The 24750-nt window shown below is 42.2% G+C and overlaps 1 protein-coding gene across 3 annotated transcripts in view; it reads left to right on the top strand.

Moving 5' to 3' along the window:
- The first annotated feature begins 11892 nt into the window (after positions 1-11892).
- ARHGAP27 (Rho GTPase activating protein 27) overlaps positions 11893-24750 on the top strand; it is a 102934-nt gene continuing 90076 nt past the window's right edge. The window contains exons 1-4 of one of the 3 annotated variants that reach the window (XM_056548374.1): positions 11893-12441; positions 12798-12918; positions 13044-13144; positions 13373-14192. In XM_056548374.1, the coding sequence (XP_056404349.1) occupies positions 13392-14192 (801 nt within the window). In that variant the 5' untranslated portion in view covers positions 11893-12441; positions 12798-12918; positions 13044-13144; positions 13373-13391. Of the gene's footprint in view, positions 12919-13043; positions 13145-13372; positions 14193-14388; positions 14516-24750 lie in introns of those variants that run through there. The other 2 variants (XM_056548375.1, XM_056548380.1) reach the window with 2 other exon arrangements.

Below are 24750 nucleotides of genomic sequence, written 5' to 3' on the forward strand. Positions count from 1 at the left end.
CTCGATGACCTCCCTCTGCACCAACAGGGTAGGTGGGAAACCGTGGCCCAGAGTCCCCTGAAATGGAATGGCCCTGTGGTCAGAGAAGAAGCAGAGGATAATAGAGTACGTAATCCGTCTAACTGCTTTCGAAGTAAAGATGAAGTGTATACGAAAACAGAGTGATTATTTTCAAGAAGGAAAAATACAAAATTACTCTCACAGTCAGGGACTCTATGTGAGATCTCACCTCATGGAGTTTTACTGATCATGAGAACAGTGAGGAATCGGCTCTATACGGGAGAATCTTGTCAATGATCTCAAGGCAACTGGGGCTATAGTCACCCGGACAAACGTTTTGCCTGTTACAGATCTTAGTCCTGGGTGCCAGATTTAAAGTGCTGTATAAACTTTCATCCAAGGATAATGAATGTTGGGAGTCTCTGCCTAGGGTGGACTTTGCGGTGGCAATGCTTTCTGGAAAGGCTAAATTCCCTTCCTCAGAAGCTTTGCTGCTTAAGGACCCTATTGATTGTTGGTCTGATATTTTTCTGAAAAAGGATTATTTTGCTGCTTCATCTGCTAACATAGTCAGCTTTCCTAGTTGCAAGAGCCCTGCCCTTTGGCTCAGTCAGGTCTCTGCAGACCTCCAAGATGGAATACACAGAGAGGATTTTGAGGAGCTTACCTGTGTAACCAATGCTGCCAAATTTCTATGAGACATGCCTAAGGATACTCTAAAATGAGATATACCATCCTAAAACCTTTTTTTGAACCTCCCTTTTTAGCCCTCCTTTGGTCAGCAACTGGATGAAATTCTTGACATATGAGAAAATACCTGTTTAAATTCTTGGGCATTTTCAGTAGTCAACAAAGGTTACTCTCTGGAGTTTGCCAATCTTCTTTTGGATTGCTCTGTCGCACACAGAAAATCCGGTCATACTGCAACTTATTCAAGAATTCATTTCCAAAGGGGCTCTGGAACCAGTTCATACACATCTCAGAGACAAAGGCATGTATTCTCTAATTTTTCCAGTTCCCAAACCTGGGGGAAAAGGGAGTTTAATAATAGATCTCACGTATGTGAATACCTACCTCTTAAGAAAGAAATTCAAAATGAAGTAAATTTGTTTAGCCCTAACCATAATCCCCAATCCATAATTTCCTCACGACAATAGATTTTTTCAGATACCTACCTTTATATTTTTATACTTCCTGCTTACAGGAAGTAAGAATCAGAATTGCTCTCTTCTCAGGTCATCAAATCCGTAATTTCAAGGTTACCTGTCTCCCATTCAGCATTTCTCTATACAGTTTTGTTGCCAGACTGAAAACTATGGTCTGCAATAAAATTAATACGGTTCCAAAATGAGCTGACCAGAGTCACTGCTGACTCCATTCGGCTCATTCAAATGAATGAGATGCGGGGAGGATACAGCAGTGGACAATTTTAAAATTTTCGGCTGCTGTATGACACAATTATGATATACACATAAAGTCACAAGCCACATCAAGTCACCTCTTTTGTTATATAAATCAAGTATCTAGGATTCCTGATTAACACTCTCACCATGAAAGTTAGAATTTCCAGGCCAGATCTCTGGGATTCCCCACGATCTCCAGAACAGGGTCTCAAATCCCCCTGCTGTATGGCGTAGTTGATCAGCACACCCTTCATGCATTCTCTGTGCGATTGCTGGAGAAACAAGTTGTCAGGCCCAAGGCCTGATTATGGAAACATACATTCAGAGGGTGTATCCTTTGTTTTTTGTGTATTGCATTTTATTGGGGGGTCTGGCTGTTTGTTTGTATCTCCTTTGAAGTCATGCACTCTGGTCTCATCATATGATCAAAGAGATAAGGGGTCAGGAAGAGAGATGCCCCACCTGGTGGGATCAGAGGGGAGGGGGGGGGGATGGAGTTTCCCTCCAAAGAAGCAGATAAGACTTAAAATGCTGGACTCAACTGTTGTTAAATGCTGTGCAACAAGCTGACAAGATCATCCTAAGAACAGCTGGAACTCACTCTCATGGACTGCTATATCATCATGCTGTAAGAACTTCATCTTTTGTTTTCCGAACTTGCCTTGCTAAACTCTTTATATATTTTTATACCTGTATGTCATTTGTTCCTGTATTTTTATATATTTAGCACTGTGATACCTTTTATCCGATTAAATGTTTAATTAATCAGCTCTGGTCTTTGATCTCTAAATATATGAGCTCACCTTTCTGAAGGCAGCTCTGGTGGAAACACGTTTATCTAAGGGTTAATTTGGTGACTTGCTGGGACTAGTAGTGTATACTCAGAGGTCTGGCGGCCTTAACCCTTGCACCATCGCACTCTCTCTAATGTCTTGGCTGGACCGATCGTGACACAAGTTAGCTGTACTGAGGTATCTTCAGCGTTTCCATAGGGAAACTTGCCAGGTCAAGGCCACCTAGTCGGAGTGAGTCCCTAACCTAACACTGGTGTAGCGCCAGGTGGTGACCACTTCCTCCTCAACACCAAGCCGACAGGCTTGTACTTTTTTTTAACCAAAATGTGTACTAACAACCTGTTAGTTTTTGAATTTATGCTGAGAAGCAATCATACAACAAAAACATGAAAAAGCACTACTGTGTGGGGTATAACAGATCAATAAGTATTAGAAATATATAGGATTGCCCGAAATTGGGTATTCATGTGAGAAAAGATGATAAATATATATATATATACAACTCAACCCCTAGCCACGTGTGCAAAAAAGCCTCTTTAGACTCCAAATAATAATAAACCCAAAGAAAAAGGAGCTACTCAGAAATTGTAAGTCAAAATATAAACTTTATCTCATAATGTTAAAAACATAGTGCAATTTGTTAAAGGAGGAATACTGCACAGACAGACGGCATACCTGGGACAATGTCAATAGATGTGCAAATACTGCTAGATCTCATTAAGTTTGTGTGTACAATTACTGTGGCAAGGAAGTGCACTGAATAAGTACATATGCTGGCAATTCAGGCTAAAGTGCAAGTGCAAACAAGATGAGGCCTAAGCATTGATCATGTAGCAACAGATAAGTAACATATACATACCACAGTAATATGAAAGAAGTACTGCAAGTCCCAGGATGCCGCCACCCCTACAAGTAACATATACATGCCAAAGTAATATGAAAGAAGTACTGCATGTCCCAGGATGGCGCCACCCCTACACGTGTTTCGGTCCTCTGACCTTCGTCCGGGGGACCCCCGGACGAAGGTCAGCAGACCGAAACACGTGTAGGGGTGTCGGCATCCTGGGACTTGCAGTACTTCTTTCATATTACTGTGGTATGTATATGTTACTTATCTGTTGCTACATGATCAATGCTTAGGCCTCATCTTGTTTGCACTTGCACTTTAGCCTGAATTGCCAGCATATCAAAGTTTCATGAAAATTTTTCTAACTTTGAAGCTCTCTACTTGTAAGGAAAATCTATATTCCAAATAAATTATATATTGATTCACATATACAATATGTCTGCTTTATATTTGCATCATGAACTTTACATGTTTTTACTTTTGGAAGACATCAGAGGGCTTCAAAGTTCAGCAGCAATTTTCCAATTTTTCACAAAATTTTCAAAATCTGAATTTTTCAGGGACCAGTTCAGTTTTGAAGTGGATTTGAGGAGTCTTCATATTAGAAATACCCCATAAATGACCCAATTATAAAAACTGCTCCCCCCAAAGTATTCAAAATGACATTCAGAAAGTTTGTTTACCCTTTAGGTGTTTCACAGGAATAGCAGCAAGGTGTTCAAAATTCAAGCAGCAAAATTCAAAATCTTCATTTTTTACGCTCGCATGTTCTTGTAGACCCAGTTTTTAAAATTTTACAAGGGGTAAAAGGAGAAAAATCCCCCCAAAATTTGTTTCTCTTGAGTAAGGAAATACATCATGTGTGGATGTCAAGTGCTCTGTGGGTGCACTACAAGGCTCAGAAGGGAAGCAGCGACAATGGGATTTTGGAGAGTGAGTTTTTCTGAAATGGTTTTTGGGGGGCATGTCACATTTAGGAAGCCCCTATGGTGCCAGAACAGCAAAAAAAAAACAAAAAACAACAACAACATGGCATACTATTTTGGAATCTACACCCCTCAAGGAACATAACAAGGGGTCCAGTGAGCCTTAACACCGCACAGGTGTTTGACGACTTTTCATGAAAGTCAGATGTGTAAATGAATGTTTTTTTTTCACTAAAATTCTGGTATTTCCCCCAAATTTTACATTTTTACAGTGAGTTATAGGAGAAAATGCCCCCCAAAATTTTTAACCCCATCTCTTCTGAGTATGGAAATACCGCATGTGTGGACGTCAAGTGCACTGCGGGCGCACTAGAATACTCAGAAGAGAAGGAGTCACATTTGGCTTTTGGAAAGAAAATTTTGCTGAAATGGTTTTTGGGGCGCATGTCGCATTTAGGAAGCCCCTATGGTGCCAGAACAGCAAAAAAAAATTTCACTAAAATGCTGGTGTTACCCCAAATTTTTCATTTTCACAAGGGGTAATTGGAGAAAAAGCCTCCCAAAATTTGTAACCCCATTTCTTCTGAGTATGGAAATACCCCATATGTGGATGTAAAATGCTCCAAAATGATCTTTTTATACCTATACAAATTGTGGATGTTCGTCTATGTTTCTTTTTCTCTATTTTTGTTTTACATTTGTAGTCTGTCCCCTCTTTCATAGCCAGCACTCCACTCCATCCATTCGGCCCAGGCATTTTTAATTAGCAGGAGACTGTATATGGGTTTCCTCCTAGAATTCTCCCAGCCCTTTGGTAGGGAGCACATGGTAAGTGTTCACACTGGTGTGGTGCTCTGTGGCGGCCATTGTTGCTATGATGCTTTGTCTGTGGGGTGGTGCGGCCCTGACCCGAGGGCTTTGTCGGGCAGCAGTGGGGCTGCCCAGCCACTGGGTCATTCCCCCCTGTGGGCTTGGTTTTGCGGAGGCAGAGGTCGCTGCCTGACACTGCGCCAGTGTTAGGTTAGGGACCCACTCTGATTAATTGGCCTTGACGTGGCGATTGGGCTTGTACTTTATGATCAAAATGTATACTAACAACCTGTTAGTTTTTGAAATTATACTGAGAAGCAAGAAGATTAAAATACAAATTGTGGATGTGTGTCTATGTTTTTGTTTCTCTATTTTAATTTTACATCTTATTTCCTATCCTTTGGGTAGGGGATAAGATGTCTAGCATCCGATTACCCCTTTAATAAATAGAGGGTTTGGAAAATATCCCTGACTAATGTGTACATGTCATTTAAAAAATATTTGACATTGCTGAAAACCTCACAGGTCATGACAACAAGAAGGGAGAAGTGCATGATAGCACACCTTTCTCCCTGGCTCGCATCGATGTCTGTTCAGCCCCATTATAATAAGTTTATAGGGCTTTCCAGTGAATCGGTGAGTGAAGCACTCTACAGCGTGCTTCTCCCTACTAGTTCTAATGAGTGATGGGATTTAGCCTTGTGGTGTGGTATTTCATCGTACTTTTGTTTTCTGTTATCCTGCAGTTTCTCTGTTGCTTTCCAACTGTCTATTTACAGTGTCCTGTGTAGGCAGACTTGCACCTCAGGAGTCCAGTGGCAGCATAACTCTTCAAGTAAATTTTTCTGAAAGAGCTTGCTCTTCTGAGTTTTGCTGTGTAAGAGGGGGCGTGAAAGAGGAGTTTCAAAAACTGTGATTATCTGTTGTGCGGAGTGAATCTGTGGAGTGGGTGCGACTGCCTATAGCCCACATTCATATTTTGGGTAAGTTTTTCTCTTTTGCACATAGTGGGATAACTGTTAGAGTTTAAACACCCTTTTTCATTTTTTTTTTCTCTGTTCCACCTCTAGGGGGAGGAGGAGTAGATTGGGCACAGGTGTATAAATCTTAGCTTGGGACTCTTATTGAGAGCTTGCTCTTCTGAGTGTTGCTGTGTAAGAGGGGGCGTGAAAGAGGAGTTTCAAAAACAGGAGTTTGAAAGCAGGAGGTTGAGATCGCTGTGAGTGTTAATTTCTAAACCCACAAGGTCTACAAAAAATTTTAAGTGTAATTTTGACTGTCTGTTTTTTCCTATACATTTGTGAAATCCCCATAACTAGATGGCCTCCATGTTGGAAAATGCAGTCCAATGTACATCCTGTTCAATGTATGCAATCCTTGAACAACAGTTTGAGGGTGCATATTGTTGTGCGAGATGTGTGCTAGTTGTCTGTTTGGAAGCCCAGATCCTGCATCTAGAGGGGCGACTGGCAACAATGAGAAGCATTAACAACATGGAGAGGAGTCTCCTGCTCACTGAGCAGGCTCTCTCGGGAATAGAGGTGGGGGAGGACAGTGGGACGCAGTTGCAGGACAGTCAGGCAGTTAGCTGGGTTACAGTTAGAAAGAGGGGTAGGGGAAAAAGTGTCAGGGAGGCTAGTCCTGAACTGGCACACCCCAACAAGTTTGCCCGCTTGGCAGATGAGGGGGATGCCATTACAGAGCTAGCAGAACTGCAGCAGGATACCGCCTCTGACCGCCAGGGGGGTGTCTGCTCCAGTAAGGAGGGAGGGAGGAGTACAGGGCAGGCCAGACAGGTACTAGTGGTGGGGGACTCAATTATTAGGGGGACAGACAGGGCAATCTGTCACAAAGACCTGGATCGCCGAACAGTGTGTTGTCTGCCTGGCGCACGAGTTCGGCACATCGCGGATCGGGTTGACAGGTTGCTGGGCGGGCTGGAGAGGACCCAGCAGTCATGGTACATATTGGCACCAATGATAAAGTAAGAGGTAGGTGGAGTGTCCTTAAAAATGATTTCAGGGACTTAGGCCGCAAGCTTAAGGCAAGGACCTCCAAGGTAGTATTTTCTGAAATACTACCAGTACCACGAGCCACACCAGAGAGGCAGCGGGAGATTAGGAAGGTAAACAAGTGGCTCAGAAGCTGGTGTAGGAAGGAAGGGTTTGGGTTCATGGAGAACTGGGCTGACTTCGCTGTCGGTTACCGGCTCTACCGTAGGGACGGGCTGCACCTCAATGGGGAGGGTGCAGCTTTACTTGGGGAGAAGATGGCTAGAAGGGTGGAGGAGTATTTAAACTAGGGACTTGGGGGGAGGGAACCTACAGCAAAGAGGGGGAAGATAGTGTAGATAGAGAGGTGGGAATTATAAATGTACCTGGGGGTGGAGCGGAGGGAGGGGTTAGAATAGTTAATAGGAATAGGCTTCATAGGAAAATAAAACTTACACCCTTGAATCCCATTAACCCCAATAACATAAAGGATGGAAATGTAAAGTGTATGTTGACAAATGCCAGAAGCCTAGCAAATAAAATGGGGGAGCTTGAGGCCTTGATACTGGAGGAACATATTGATATAGTTGGGGTCACTGAGACATGGCTGGACTCCTCGCATGACTGGGCTGTCAATCTGCAGGGGTTTACATTGTTTTGCAAGGATAGAATGAACAGAAAAGGTGGTGGAGTCTGTCTGTATGTAAGAAGTGGTATGAAAGTCAGTGTGAACGATGCCATAGTGTGTGATGATTTTGAGGAGGTGGAATCACTGTGGGTAGAATTACAAAAGGAGGGAAATACTGAAAAAAGAATATTTGGGGTAATCTACAGACCCCCTAATATCACTGAAGAGATAGAAGTTCGGCTTCATAAACAAATAGAGAGGGCCGCCCGGGCAGGTACAGTGGTAATAATGGGAGATTTTAACTATCCAGATATAGATTGGGGTTCGGGGTTGGCTAAAACTACAAAGGGGCGACAATTCCTAAATTTATTGCAGGATAATTTTCTGGGCCAGTTTGTGGAGGACCCAACAAGAAGTGATGCCTTGTTGGATCTGATCATTTCCAACAACCCAGAGCTGGTTGGTAATGTAACTGTGCGGGAAAACCTTGGTAATAGCGACCACAATATAGTTACTTTTGACTTAAAATGTAGAAAACAAAGACAGGCGGGGAAGGCAAAAACATATAACTTTAAAAAGGCAAACTTCCCTGGGCTGAGAGCTGCACTACAGGACATAGACTGGGGGGAGGTGTTCTCAAATACTGATACAGAAGGTAAATGGGACATCTTTAAATCAACTCTAAATAACTATACATCTAAATATATACCAAAGGGGAACAAATATAAATGATTAAAACTAAATCCTACATGGCTGACACATGATGTTAAAAGAGCAATAAACAACAAAAAAATAGCCTTCAAAAAATACAAATCTGATGGGTCAGCTATAACATTTAAACAGTACAAGGAGCTTAATAAAATCTGTAAAAATGTAATAAAAACAGCAAAAATTCAAAATGAGAGACAGGTGGCCAAAGAAAGCAAAACTAATCCTAAATATTTTTTTAGATATATAAATGCAAAAAAACCAAGGACAGAGCATGTAGGACCCCTTAATAATGATAATGGGGAGGTTGTCTCAGGCGATCAAGAGAAAGCGGAGCTACTGAATGGGTTCTTTAGTTCTGTATACACTATGGAAAAAGGAGCTGACATTGGCCAGGTCAGTGCTTGTAACACATCATGTAATGTACTGAACTGGCTTAATGTAGAGATGGTACAAGGTAAGTTAAGTGATATAAATGTAAGCAAATCCCCAGGGCCGGATGGACTACACCCAAGAGTTCTTAGAGAGGTAAGTTCAGTAATATCTGTACCCCTGTTCATGATATTTAGAGATTCTCTGGTGTCTGGTATTGTGCCAAGGGACTGGCGCAAGGCGAATGTGGTGCCAATCTTCAAAAAGGGCTCTAGGTCTTCCCCAGGAAACTATAGACCGGTAAGTTTAACGTGCATTGTGGGTAAATTGTTTGAAGGACTTATAAGGGATTACATACAGGAATACATAGGGGATAATTGTATTATAAGTGATAGCCAGCATGGGTTTACTAAGGATAGAAGTTGTCAAACCAATCTAATTTGCTTTTATGAAGAGGTGAGTAGAAGCCTTGACAGAGGAATGGCTGTGGATATAGTGTTTCTGGATTTTGCTAAAGCGTTTGATACTGTCCCTAATAGACGTCTGACAGGTAAGTTAAGGTCTTTGGGTTTGAAAATTTTAGTTTGTAACTGGATTGAACACTGGCTCATGGATCGTACCCAGAGAGTGGTGGTCAATGATTCATACTCTGATTGGTCCCCGGTTATTAGTGGTGTACCCCAAGGTTCAGTACTGGGCCCGCTGTTGTTTAATTTATTTATCATTGATATAGAGGATGGTATTAACAGCTCTGTTTCTATCTTTGCAGATGACACCAAGCTTTGTAGCACGGTACAGTCTATAGAGGATGTGCATAAGTTACAAGATGACTTGGATAGACTAAGTGTCTGGGCATCCACTTGGCAAATGAGGTTCAATGTGGATAAATGTAAAGTTATGCATCTGGGTACTAATAACCTGCATGTGTCGTATGTCTTAGGGGGGATTAAACTGGCAGAGCCACTGGTAGAGAAGGATCTGGGTGTACTTGTAGATCACAGACTACAGAATAGCATGCAATGTCAGGCTGCTGCTTCCAAAGCCGGCAGGATATTGTCATGTATAAAAAGAGGCATGGACTCAAGGGACAGGGACATAATACTCCCCCTTTATAAAGCATTGGTACGGCCTCACCTGGAATATGCTGTTCAGTTTTGGGCACCTGTCCATAAAAGGGACACTGCGGAGTTGGAAAGGGTGCAGAGACGCGCGACTAAACTAATATGGGGCATGGAACATCTTAGCTATGAGGAGCGATTAAAGGAGTTACAATTGTTTAGTCTTGAGAAGAGACGTTTAAGGGGGGATATGATAAACGTATATAAGTATATTAATGGCCCATACTAAAAATATGGAGAAAAACTGTTCCAGGTTAAACCCCCCCAAAGGACGAGGGGGCACTCCCTCCGTCTGGAGAAGAAAAAGTTTAGTCTCAAGGGGCGACACGCCTTCTTTACCGTGAGGACTGTGAATTTATGGAACGGTCTACCTCAGGAACTGGTCACAGCAGGAACAATTAACAGCTTTAAAACAGGATTAGATAAATTCATGGAACAAAATAACATTAATGCTTATGAAGAAATATAAAATCCCATCCCTTCCCCAATATCGCGCCACACCCCTACCCCTTAATTCCCTGGTTGAACTTGATGGACATATGTCTTTTTTCGACCGTACTAACTATGTAACTATGTAACATGCTGATGTAATAAAGCTGTGGTTATCCTTCATCCAAACAGTCATGTTCTCTATTATCACATGGGTGTTATGATTGTTGATGTTTGTAAAGGTCATGGGGAACATCCCTCATTGTGGTGTTATGTCAGGTCACAACAGTCAGAGTTATTCCATCAAGTTCAGTTCACATACTTTTATCTCCCTACACGGTGGATGTTTACTCAGTGTGCTCAATAAAAGACATGAGTGATCCAGTTGTCTCTGCTAGGCTCTTTTCTTAATAAATTTTTCTATTCTGTTGAACGAATATGCTGATTTTTTTTTTTTTTTTTTTTTTTAAATCTCTCCCATTGATTTTGTATATAAATGTGAACAACTAAATCATATTTTATTAGTCATCAAGGAAGGGTTGGGATTATTCCATAGGAATCACTTATTTTTCTTACTAGGTCCTTCAGATCCCACCTCTCATAGGTCAGAATAGCTACACTGTACTAAAGTAACTAGGAGTTGTAGTTCAACACAATGTGACAGAGTGAGGGGTTTGTTCAATGCAAAGTACGGACTCCCAGCACTTGCTTGTGGCTCCTCAAGTGTTTATATGACACAATCGCTGGACAAGTCGAAGACCCTTACTGAACCTTTCTCAACAGATTTCTCTATTTCAAATATACAGCCCTTACTAGCAGAGTGCCAACAAATAGATACAAGGTACAAGTACAAGGTTTTGACCATGGTTTAGTGTTTATCATCTTATACTACAAGGAAGTGAAAGAATCTCAGGCTAAGCGGTTAATTTTGAGTTAAACAGGAAATGTTCACGAAGGCAGGCAAGCTGATACAGAGCCTGACTCAGACCTGCCTGAACAAATCTCTCACACAACGCCCAACCCTTGTGCTGATCATATACTGCACCCAGCCCCATACTTATCCTACTGCTCACATTCTGATTCTAGCCCTAGTACTGATGCTACACTGCACACATATTGTATTGAGTCCTACTACTCATTCTACACTGCACATATTCTGCACCTAGACCTTATACTGATTCTGCATTGCACACCTTGTGCCCATAATCCTAGTACTGATCTTACACTGCACACAATCTGCACCTCATTCTAGTACTGATCTTACACATACGGTACCTACCCCTAATAATGATCCAACACTGTACATATGCTGCACATCTCCATAGTTCTAATTCTACACTGCAAACGTACTGCACTTAGCCCTATTACTGATCCTCCACTGCACACATACTGCACCTAACCATACTGCTGAGCCTACACAGCACACACATAGACCACCCATTCTTAGTACTGATCCTCCACTGCACACATACTGCACTAGTACTAGTAATGATCATACAGCCCTAATACTGATCTTGCACTATATACATATTGCACCCAGCCCTAATACTAATCTTACACTGCACATATTGCACCTAGCCCTAATACCAATCTTACACTGCGCATACACTGCACCAAGCCCTAATACTGATCATACACTGCACACACTGCACCAAGCCCTAATACTGATCATACACTGAACACACACTGCACCTAGCCCTAATACTAATCCTAAACTGTATACATATTGCACCTAGCCCTAATACCAATCTTACACTGCGCATACACTGCACCAAGCCCTTATACTGATCCTACACTGCACACACTGCACCAAGCCCTAATACTGATCCTACACTGCACACACACTGCACCTAGCCCTAATACTGATCCTACACTGCACACACTGCACCAAGCCCTAATACTCATCATACACTGCACACACACACTGCACCTAGCCCTAATACTGATCATACACTGCACACACACTGCACCTAGCCCTAATACTAATCCTAAACTGTATACATATTGCACCTAGCCCTAATACTGATCCTACACTGTATACATTGTGCACCTAGACCTAATAATGATCCTTTACTGTATACATTCTGCACCTAACCCTAGTACTGCTCCTATGCTGCACACATTCCCCACCTCACCTTAGTACTGACCCTACATTGCATTCATACTGCACCCTGCTTCTATGCTGCTTTTATACTTCGCCTGGTATCTATATCTGTCCAATACTGCTCTTATATAAAACACAACCTCTATGGCCACATACTACTTGCATACGCTTTTTATTTTTAGCATTTTTTCAATCTAGGTTTTGGTCTGCCCTGTGCCTGCCAACCTGAGAGACTGCACCCAGCACTGAGCTGGCACACCCTCTCCCTAATTCAACCTTGTGATGAGTTACAATGTTGTGGGGAGAAACAGGTAAGGAGAGCTCTGTAGCCCTCACTTTGGTACTGTGGGTCGACAGTGGGATGAGGCCGGTTTGGTGCCCACTCTTTAATAGCTGTAATTTCGTGCTGCCCCTTCCTTTGCTTTATAAATATAGATGCAGGCTGTGACCATTAGGGCCATAGTAGTCACATGTGACTGTAAATTTCATCACCATGTGTTGGGGGTCGCTGATCACATACAGGAACCCCTCACTCTTCCTGTGCTCCACACACTTGTTATGTCTCTACAAACTCAGAGAACAGGAAGGAGCAGGATGGATGATGGAGCAAATGAAATGAGGAAGGCTCTGTGGTATGTCCGCCCAGTAACCAACTCCTTCCTTTCAGGGATGTAGTAGATTGTTCTAGACAAGTATCCTGGGAATGGCTTCCTCTGCCCTGTCTGGGAGAATGTCCTGCAGCTTGACGTGGCCAGAGCTTTCAATACGATTCCGGGTCTGCATCTCTGGTGTGTATCTGTGTGTGTGCTTAGATTTAGTAGTAAGTGGCCTCAGTGTTCTGGGTGGGTATGAGTCACCTGTATGCACGTCTTCTACTACCAGTTCCCCAACCTCTGTATTTTGGTAATTGCAGCCTTGTTGAGAACATTCATTTCCGTAAGTCAGTCGCTCCTCTACAGGCGCCTTGAGCTTCCCTATGGGGTGAAATTGTGCGCCCTGTGAACTTACTCTAAGGTAAGAGCTGGCCCTGGCTGACTGTTTTTGAGGTCTGTTTTGTGTGTCTCGAGGCAGGTTTGGAACTGTGCGTTACCTGTCTTATGTACCCCCTCCTGTTGAATTTCAGCTATGTCAGATATGTATGCAGGTCTTTTCTCGCATCACCCCCTGTCATATTCAGCATTATAATGTAGAACGCTGGGCACGGTCGCAAATAATAATCTCAATTACTTCTCATCTTTATAGGCAAACACTAGCTATCAGGATGCAGAGTGCTGGGACTTTAGACAAGGACTATGTTCTTGTGGAGCATGGATTTGAGTACCTGGCTAAAGATGGCAGTGTTATCTCTATAAAGCCTCATGAGCGCTACATTCTCCTGAAGAGGACCAATGAGCACTGGTGGCAAGTCTGTCGAGACCAGAAGTCCAAGCCTTTTTATATCCCAGCAAAGTATGTTAAGGTGCTATCCTCCAACAGCTGGGGTTCCTATGGGACTGGTGTGTGGGAGAAGTCGGAGGATCTCGTACAACATTCAACTTGTACCCAGTATAGCTACACATTTGTGGCCGCCGAGCCACAAGACACAGCAGGTATTCCTCTGCTATCTCCTGATGGGCAACAAGATGCAGCACTGTCCAGTCTACACAAGATGGGCACTGCCAGTACGGGCAATATGCAGCTGCGCCATCTGGTCACGACAGGATCATCTCGCTCTCTACTTGACCTTTCACAGTTGAGAAACAATACAGTAATGGAGCAGAGAATGTCACAGGACAGTATTAATACCGACCACAAGTTGGGCCCATTGAGAACTTTCCACAACTCCAAAAAAATAATGGATCCACTAAAGCGGATAAGCTTCATGGGCCCCCCAGATTTACCACCCAGGATTCGACCCTCACAGTCTCTCAATGACTTGCAGCTCATAAAGACAATGGCGCCCTCCTCGGATCATTTCCCCCTTGAAAGAGTTAAGATACCAGAAATCCATCTTCACATGGAAGAAGGGAACACTCAGCAAAGCAACGTGGCTGGCTCTGACACTTATGGAGCATCAGAAAAGGTAACACCATGGGAAGGGGGTGGGGGCAACAAATGTGCCTATGAATGGTGGTAGTTATGGCCATAAATGGGGACTTTTTTTTAGTAATACTTGAAAAAAAAATACTTGCGTCCGTGACTTTTTTTTTTTTTAAGTTGGAGGAACTTTGTGATAGTAGGAGTTATTATTTTAATGGCCATAGTAAATGATACTGTTGTGTTACCATATACTCTTTTTCATTCTTCTTGGCTGTCTATGATTTTTGGAGTTGTGCAGAGAAAAGAAAAAATCTGGTTGCTAACACTGATCACACACCAGTTCCAGTGGTTACTTTCCGAGAGCAAGTAAGGGTTAACATGATCACTATAATGGAGCGTGAATATTGTATGTAGAGCCGCCATGTTTATATCTGATAATAAAGATCTCAGACCTAGCATTCTGTAGTGTATGTGTGTGTATATCATGTATGTAATATAAGACCGGACACATACTGATATCTGTGTATCATGTATGTAATATTAGACAGGACACATACTGATATCTGTGTATCATGTATGTAATATAAGACAGGACACATACTGATATCTGTGTATTGTGTATGTAATATAAGACAGGACATATACTGATATCTGTATATCATGTATGTAATATTAGACAGGACACATACTGATATCTGTATATCATGTATATAACATAAGACAGGACACATACTGATATCTGTATATCATGTATGTAATATAAGACAGGACATATACTGATATCTGTGTATCATGTATGTAATATAAGACAGGACACATACTGATGTGTGTATCATGTATGTAATATAAGACAGGACATATACTGATATCTTTATATCATGTATGTAATATAAGACAGGACACATACTGATATCTGTGTATTGTGTATGTAATATAAGATAGGACACATACTGATATCTGTGTATTATGTATATAATATAAGACAGGACACATACTGATATCTGTGTATCATGTATGTAATATAAGACAGGACACATACTGATATCTGTGTATCATGTATGTAATATAAGACAGGACATATTCTGATATCTGTGTATTGTGTATGTAATATAAGACAGGACACATACTGATATCTGTGTATCATGTATGTAATATAAGACAGGGCACATACTGATATCTGTGTATTGTGTATGTAATATAAGAAAGGACACATACTGATATCTGTGTATTATGTATATAATATAAGACAGGGAACATACTGATATCTGTATATCATGTATGTAATATAAGACAGGACACATACTGATATCTGTGTATCATGTATGTAATATAAGACAGGACACATACTGATATCTGTGTATCATGTATGTAATATAAGACAGGACATATTCTGATATCTGTGTATCATGTATGTAATATAAGACAGGACACATACTGATATCTGTGTATCATGTATGTAATATAAGACAGGACATATTCTGATATCTGTGTATCATGTATGTAATATAAGACAGGACACATACTGATATCTGTGTATTGTGTATGTAATATAAGACAGGACACATACTGATATCTGTATATCATGTATATAATATAAGACAGGACACATACTGATATCTGTATATCATGTATGTAATATAAGACAGGACACATACTGATATCTGTATATCATGTATGTAATATAAGACAGGACACATACTGATATCTGTATATCATGTATGTAATATAAGACAGGACACATACTGATATCTGTGTATCATGTATGTAATATAAGACAGGACACATACTGATATCTGTGTATTGTGTATGTAATATAAGACAGGACACATACTGATATCTGTATATCATGTATGTAATATAAGACAGGACACATACTGATATCTGTATATCATGTATGTAATATAAGACCGGACACATACTGATATCTGTATATCATGTATGTAATATAAGACAGGACACATACTGATATCTGTGTATCATGTATGTAATATAAGACAGGACACATACTGATATCTGTGTATCATGTATGTAATATAAGACAGGACACATACTGATATCTGTGTATCATGTATGTAATATAAGACAGGACACATACTGATATCTGTGTATCATGTATGTAATATAAGACAGGACACATACTGATGTATATATCATGTATGTAATATAAGACAGGACATATACTGATATCTGTATATCATGTATGTAATATAAGATAGGACACATACTGATATCTGTGTATTGTGTATGTAATATAAGACAGGACATATACTGATATCTGTGTATCATGTATGTAATATAAGATAGGACACATACTGATATCTGTGTATCATGTATGTAATATAAGACAGGACACATACTGATGTATATATCATGTATGTAATATAAGACAGGACACATACTGATATCTGTATATCATGTATGTAATATAAGACAGGACACATGCTGATATCTGTGTATCATGTATGTAATATAAGACAGGACACATGCTGATATCTGTGTATCATGTATGTAATATAAGACAGGACACATGCTGATATCTGTATATCATGTATATAATATAAGACAGGACATATTCTGATATCTGTGTATCATGTATGTAATATAACACAGGACACATACTGATATCTGTATATCATGTATATAATATAAGACAGGACACATACTGATATCTGTATATCATGTATGTAATATAAGACAGGACACATACTGATATCTGTATATCATGTATGTAATATAAGACAGGACACATGCTGATATCTGTGTATCATGTATGTAATATAAGACAGGATACATGCTGATATCTGTGTATCATGTATGTAATATAAGACAGGACACATACTGATATCTGTGTATCATGTATGTAATATAAGACAGGACATATACTGATATCTGTGTATTATGTATGTAATATAAGACAGGACACATACTGATATCTGTATATCATGTATATAATATAAGACAGGACACATACTGATATCTGTGTATCATGTATGTAATATAAGACAGGCCATATACTGATATCTGTGTATCATGTATGTAATATAAGATAGGACACATACTGATATCTGTGTATCATGTATGTAATATAAGATAGGACACATACTGATATCTGTGTATCATGTATGTAATATAAGACAGGACACATACTGATGTGTGTATCGTGTATATAATATAAGACAGGACATATACTGATATCTGTGTTTCGTGTATATAATATAAGACAGGACACATGCTGATATCTGTATATCATGTATGTAATATAAGACAGGGCACATACTGATATCTGTGTATCATGTATGTAATATAAGACAGGACACATACTGATATCTGTATATTATGTATGTAATATAAGACAGGACACATACTGATATCTGTGTATCATGTATGTAATATAAGACAGGACACATACTGATGTGTGTATTATGTATGTGATGCAATAGGGGACACCGACCGATGTGAAAGTTTAGTGTATGTCATGTAATACAGGACACAGACCAATGTGTGTATGTATCATGTAAAGTAATCCAAGAGACACGTGCTGGCGTATTTATCATGCATGTAATGTAATACAGGGCACAGGACAATCATGCATGTAATGTAATACAGGGCATGCATGTAATGTAATAGAGGAAACAGACCGATGTGTGTGTATATATAATGTATGTAATGTACAGCCTTGGAAATAATTGCATACCAGCTGCACAGGGAACAGTGAATCCTGGCATTTAATGTGCCAGGCTTTCATATGAGTATTCTATGTTTGGTGCACCCTGACGTCACACGAGGGGAAAGGGCAAAGCATATAACGAAGGAAAGCCTGGCATTTGATCTCAAATGTCAGGCACCTATATACAAAAAACATGTTCAGGCTGTACCCTGAAAGTTTATTGGAAGGGCTTGGGTGAACATTCAGTCGTCATTACAAGTCATCCAATAAATTACAATCATACAGAGCATGACAGTACAATATACAGCACAGGTTCCCTAAGTTATACACTATACCACATGCTGCACCAACATTCTGCTCCATCACTCATTATAAAAGAAACAAAGTCAAAAACAGTACATTACACTCTGTGATCGGGGAGGGGTCAAAGGTCGCCACTGCAACATACACGACATAAGCCTGGCCTCAGCCTGTGCATAGTTCCTTTACAGAAGCCTGGTAAATTCATGGCTGACAGATTGTTGTGGGGTATCGGTAGATGATACGTTGTAATGGGGGTTTCTGTGGATGACACACTGTTATAGGGGATCCTTGAATTATACACTGTTTCCAGGAAATTTGTAGATGATACACTATCAGGTGTATCATTGGAGGTTCTGTGGATGACACATTGTTATGAGGAATCTGTGGATGACACACTGTTATTGGGATCTATTAATGACACACTTATGGAGAAACTGTATGGGGTGTTCGCAGATGATACACTCTTATGATAAGAAACCCTTATGGCTGATCTGTTCATGACACACTGTTATGGGGGATCTGTGGATGATTCACCATTATAAGACCTGTGGATGACAGACTGCTATGGGGGGGATCAGTGAATCTGTGGATGACACTGTTTTTGGGATCTGCTAATAACACACTTATGGAGAAACTGTTGGGGGGGGGGGGTTCTGTGTATAATACACTTATGGGGGTTTATAGATGGCACACTGTTATTGGGAGATCTGTGTGTGGTGACACAGGGGTGCAAGGAATTCCTAATCCCTTCATGACGCCAGCGCACCATTAGCCTATACACGGTCCGAGGTGGAGACAGCTTCTCCTGGGCCAGACACGGGAGGGTAATAACTGCTTTTTACTGAGCAGGTGCTTATGGTATTACACACACAGTATGGAGAAGAGTAGAAGGGATGCAGTGTAACCCTTGGGAGCCCTGTTGCCTTGCTGGGACTTATGATGCTTTTCACCCACTTGAATAATACTGACTTGTGATTAGAGACTGAAGATTTCCCACGCAGACTAGGGTTGTGACAAGGTCCAATTACTTTCACTGCCAGGGCTTGAATTTCCACTGCACAAGGGAACAGAATGGCGGGGTTGACTTGAGAAGGTATTTTCTAAGGCTTCCCTCAGGATTTCTCCACACACTACTTCATCTCCTTTCCACACTGTAACTCAGCTGATCTGGAACTAAACCAGAACTTTAGACTGGGGCAACTCCTTCCCCACTACACTATATACCTAACAATTTAGGGGTTCCCATTGGGCAGGCAGTGTCACCAGGTATACACTGCTCCTCACTCTTAAAGGCATAGTACACAGATAACACATTATACAGCGAATATGGTAAACATAATAAAGTATATAATAAAGTGCTTGAACATATTATACATAACTGACATTTTCTCAGTGAGCCCAACACATGTGCAGAAGGTATGCCCGAGGAGATCCTCAGCCCACAGGACAGCCTTTGGGGCTGGTACAGATGGCATGCTGTTATTGGGATCTGTGGGTGACACACTTTTATGGAGTATCTGTGGATGGTTTACTGTTATGGGGGTAACTGTGGATGACACACTGTTATGGGGATATCTGTGGATGGCACACTGTTATGGGGGATCTGTGGATGGTATACTGTTATTCGGTATCTGTAGATGACACATTGTTATAGGTATTCTGTGGATGACACTGTTATGGAGGATCTCTAGATGACACACTTAAGGAGCATCTCTGGATGATAAACTGTGAATGACACATTTTATGGGGATCTGTGGATGACACACTGTTATGAGGCATCTGTAAATAATACTGTTATTGGGGTCTGTGGATGGCACATTTTTATAGGGGTCTCTAGATTACACTTTTAGGAAGCATCTGTGGTTCACACACTTTTGACAGATTTATGGATGACACACTGTTATAGGGGTATGGGGATTATACATTTTTAAGGGTATCTGTGGATGACACAAGCATCTGTAGATAACACACTGTTATGGGGGTCTGTGGATGACACAATTTTATGGGGCAGCTGTGGATGACAAACTGTTATAAATATCTGTGCATACACTGGAGTTTTCCGCCCCTCCACCGCCTGCACCCTAAGGCAGCTGCTTGAGCTGCCTATTGTAAGTGCCGGGCCTGCCCCCATAACAGTTTATGGGGGCAGGCCCGGCGCTTACATAAGGCAGCTCAAGCAGCTGCCTTAGGGTGCAGGCGGTGGAGGGGCGGAAAACTCCAGTGTATGCATTGCCCCTCACAGTACTGTATAGGAGCAGGCAACAGCAGTTCTCCCTGCTCCTACACTTCAGAGTGGCGCAGTGCAGCACTTCCATTGCAGGCAGTGGGCAATGATGTCATCTCATTGCACGCGGCTTGCTGAAGAAGTCTTGCGCTGGAGACCGGACCTTAGGGAGGAAGAGGAGCAGAGCAGAAGGAAGGTGTGTTTAAAGTTTTATTGTTTTTGGGGGAGGGGTCAGAATGGCTGCAAAACCTTACTAACGGGAGGAGGGGGGCTGCAATACCTATGCAACTATTGGGGAGCTGCAGTACCAATCTTACTATTGGGGGGGGCAGCAATACCTATCTAATTACTGGGGAGCTGAAATACCTATGTAAGTACTGGGTGGCTGCAATTCTTGTCTAAGTACTGCACGCTTCCCTACCTTCCTGGTTACACCTATCTACCTGATGTATTCCCTACCTACCGACTGGGGTCATCCGCCGAATTGTGTGTGTGTGTGGGGGGGGGGGGGGGGGGGGGGAATGCACTAAAATGCCATTCGCCTGTGTAGATGAAAATCCTTGCACCAGTCCTGTATGGAGGTCTGTGGATGCCACATTTAATGGGGGTCTGGGGATGACACACTGTTATAGGGATCTGTGGTTGACACACTGTTTGTAGGGATCTGTGGATAACACACTCTTATAGGGATCTGTGGATGACACACTGTTATTGGGATCTGTGGATGACACACTGTTATAGGGATCTGTGGATGACACACTGTTATTGGGATCTGTGGATGACGCACTGTTATTGGGATCTGTGGATGACACACTGTTATTGGGATCTGTGGATGACACACTGTTATAGGGATCTGTGGATGACACACTGTTATAGGGATCTGTGGATGACACACTGTTATTGGGATCTGTGGATGACACACTGTTATAGGGATCTGTGGATGACACACTGTTATAGGGATCTGTGGATAACACACTGTTATAGGGATCTGTAGATTACACACTGTTGTAGGGATCTGTGGATGATACACTGATATGATTGGATATATGTGGATTACACAGTTATGGGGAAATCTGTGGATGACATCGATATGGGGGAATCTGTGGTTGACACTTATTGGTGAATCTGTGTTCGCACTCTGTTATGGGGTCTCTGAATGAAATACTTATGGAGCATCTGTGGATGACACAATGTTATGGAGGTTTGTGGATGACACACTTTTATAGAGTGATGTAGATGACACACTGTTAGGGGGGTCTGTAGAGGACACCCTTATGGGTGACAAACTGTTATGGGGGTCTGTGGATGACACCCTTATGGGGGCTTCTGTGGATGACAAATTGTGACGGAGGTGTGGATGAAAAATTGTTAAAGGGATTTGTGGATGACACACTTTTATGGGGGGGTCTGTGGATGACAGAATTAAGTAGCATCTGTGGATGACACACTGTTATTGGGGGATCTGTGGATACTTCACTGTTATGGAGGATCTGTGGATGGCACACTTCTGGGGCGACAAGCTGATGTTTTCGCCAGGCAGCTATGGATGGAGGGGTTCTGTGCCTGGCTGCCTTGTGATAAGGGGTCGCCCAGTGCAGGTTTACCTGTCTATGTAGTCACAAGGTTCCTGAGGTTACAGCTGCCTCCGTTGGCCTTTCCTTCCTCCCAAAGACCATTGTCTACATCCTAACAGATGATGACATTAGTCATTTCCTTTCAAAAGAAAAAGAAAGTTCCTGCAATTCTTCTAAAGCCCAAGATTTTGGGCCGTCATCTCCTTGCACTTGACATATGAGGAGCAGATAGGAATCCTGCACCAATATATATAGACCATCTGCTTATAATAGTTCCTACCCTTATCATTTGAGATACTGTCTCATGTATCTAATCCTATAATGTATGATAGTGTCTGTTGAGCTGTTTATCTAATCTTATATGTAATACTGTCTGTTGTATCTAAGCCTATCATGTGTGCTACGATCTGCTGTCATTATTTGTTTCATATTATAATGTCATAGATTCCCCCCCTTTCCCACTCTTATTTAGTAAAGAAACAAACACGACCTTCTTGTCCCCAGGGGCTCCCATTAGTCAGAAGGAATAGCTTTCACATGGATCTTAAGTGAATGTCAGCTGGTTTTGCGGCAACACATTTTAGTACCTATGCTGGATTCCTGCCAGGCTTATTTACAGGTTGACTGAGCTGCTCCTAAATACAGAAAAGGGTGGCTACAGCAAACAAACACAATGTTCTGTACACATTGAGGTGGAGAACAACCTGTTAGAGTGGCATTCTGAGGTGGAGGACAAATGCAAGAACTACATCCAGGTGGAAAACAAGCTGTAGGAACTACTTCCAGAGGTGGAGGACAGTGTGTAGGAACTACACATAGAGGTGGAGGACACCCTGTAGGAACTACATACAGAGGTCAAGGACAATGTGTAGGAACTACATCCAGAGGACAACCTGTAAGAACTACATCCAGAGGACAACCTGTAGGAGCTACATCCGGAGGTGGAGGACAATGTGTAGGAACTACATCCAGAGGTGGAGGACAACCTGTAAGAACTACATCCAGAGGTGGAGGACAACCTGTAAGAACTACATCCAGAGGTGGTGGACAATGTGTAGGAACTACATCCGGAGGTGGAGGACAACCTGTAAGAACTACATACAGAGGTGGAGGACAACCTGTAGGAACTACATACAGAGGTGGAAGACAATGTGTAGGAACTACATACAGAGGTGGAAGACAATATGTAGGAACCACATACAGAGGTGGAGGTCAATCTGTAAGAACTACATACAGAGGTGGAGGACAATCTGTAGGAACCACATACAGAGGTGGAGGACACCCTGTAGGAACTACATACAGAGGTCAAGAACAATGTGTAGGAACTACATCCAGAGGACAACCTGTAGGAGCTACATCCAGAGGTGAAAGACAATGTGTAGGAACTACATACAGAGGTGGAAGACAATCTGTAGGAACCACATACAGAGGTGGAGGACAACCTGTAGGAACTACATCCAGAGGTGGAAGACAATGTGTAGGAACTACATACAGAGGTGGAGGACAATCTGTAAGAACTACATACAGAGGTGGAGGACAATCTGTAGGAACCACATACAGAGGTGGAGGACACCCTGTAGGAACTACATACAGAGGTCAAGAACAATGTGTAGGAACTACATCCAGAGGACAACCTGTAAGAACTACATCCAGAGGACAACCTGTAGGAGCTACATCCAGAGGTGAAAGACAATGTGTAGGAACTACATCCAGAGGTGGAGGACAATGTGTAGGAACTGCATCCAGAGGTGGAGGACAACCTGTAAGAACTACATCCAGAGGTGGTGGACAATGTGTAGGAACTACATCCGGAGGTGGAGGACAACCTGTAAGAACTACATGCAGAGGTGGAGGACAACCTGTAGGAACTACATACAGAGGTGGAAGACAATGTGTAGGAACTACATACAGAGGTGGAAGACAACCTGTAGGAACCACATACAGAAGCGGAGGACAATGTGTACGAACTACATACAGAGGTGGAGGACAACCTGTAAGAACTACATACAGAGGTGGAGGACAATCTGTAGGAACCACATACAGAGGTGGAGGACAACCTGTAGGAACTACATCTAGAGGTCAAGGACAATGTGTAGGAACTACATACAGAGGTGGAGGACAACTGTAACAGAGCTGGATGTGGATCCTCTAACCTGTGTGGCTGATGACACGGACCGTATCTGGGAGCGGAGTCTAAGGTGCCGCTGGTCTTCACCAGAGCCCGCCACAAGGCAGGATGGGCTTGTTGCAGCAGGCGACATCCAGGTCGCTACCCCCGACATGGCTGTACCACACAGGTAGCTGGGCAAGGCGAGGTACCAGAGGATAGGGCAGTAGCGAAGTCAAACATAGCAGAAGGTCAAGGCAGGCAGCAAAGGTGCGGAGTCAAATAATGTAGCTGGAAGGTCTGGATACACGGGTAAGGCAAACAGGCAATATGGAACGCTTAATCTCAGGCTAGGGGCACTTAGGATCCGGCAGGGAAGTGTGGGAGGTGTATGGACTTATAATGTGATGTCAGGTGCAAACACTAATTAGGGGTGCACTTGGCCCTTTAAATTTCAGAACTCCGGCGCACGCGTGCCCTAGGAGACGGGGACGCGCGTGCCGGAGCTGAGACACAGAGGCATCTGAGTGGTGTTTCGGCCATCTCACATGGCCATTGCCAAGCTTGACACCTCTGTCCATTTCAGAAACTGTTCAGATCAGGAGAGGTTTGCGATGGGGATTTGCTCCTGCTCTGGACAGTTCCTGACATGGACAGAGGTGTCAGCAGAGAGCACTGTGGTCAGACAGAAAAGATATTCAAAAAGAACTTAACTTTCTGTGGAGC

This window comes from Hyla sarda, chromosome 12, assembly GCF_029499605.1.
Source record: "Hyla sarda isolate aHylSar1 chromosome 12, aHylSar1.hap1, whole genome shotgun sequence".
Lineage (NCBI taxonomy): Eukaryota > Metazoa > Chordata > Amphibia > Anura > Hylidae > Hyla > Hyla sarda.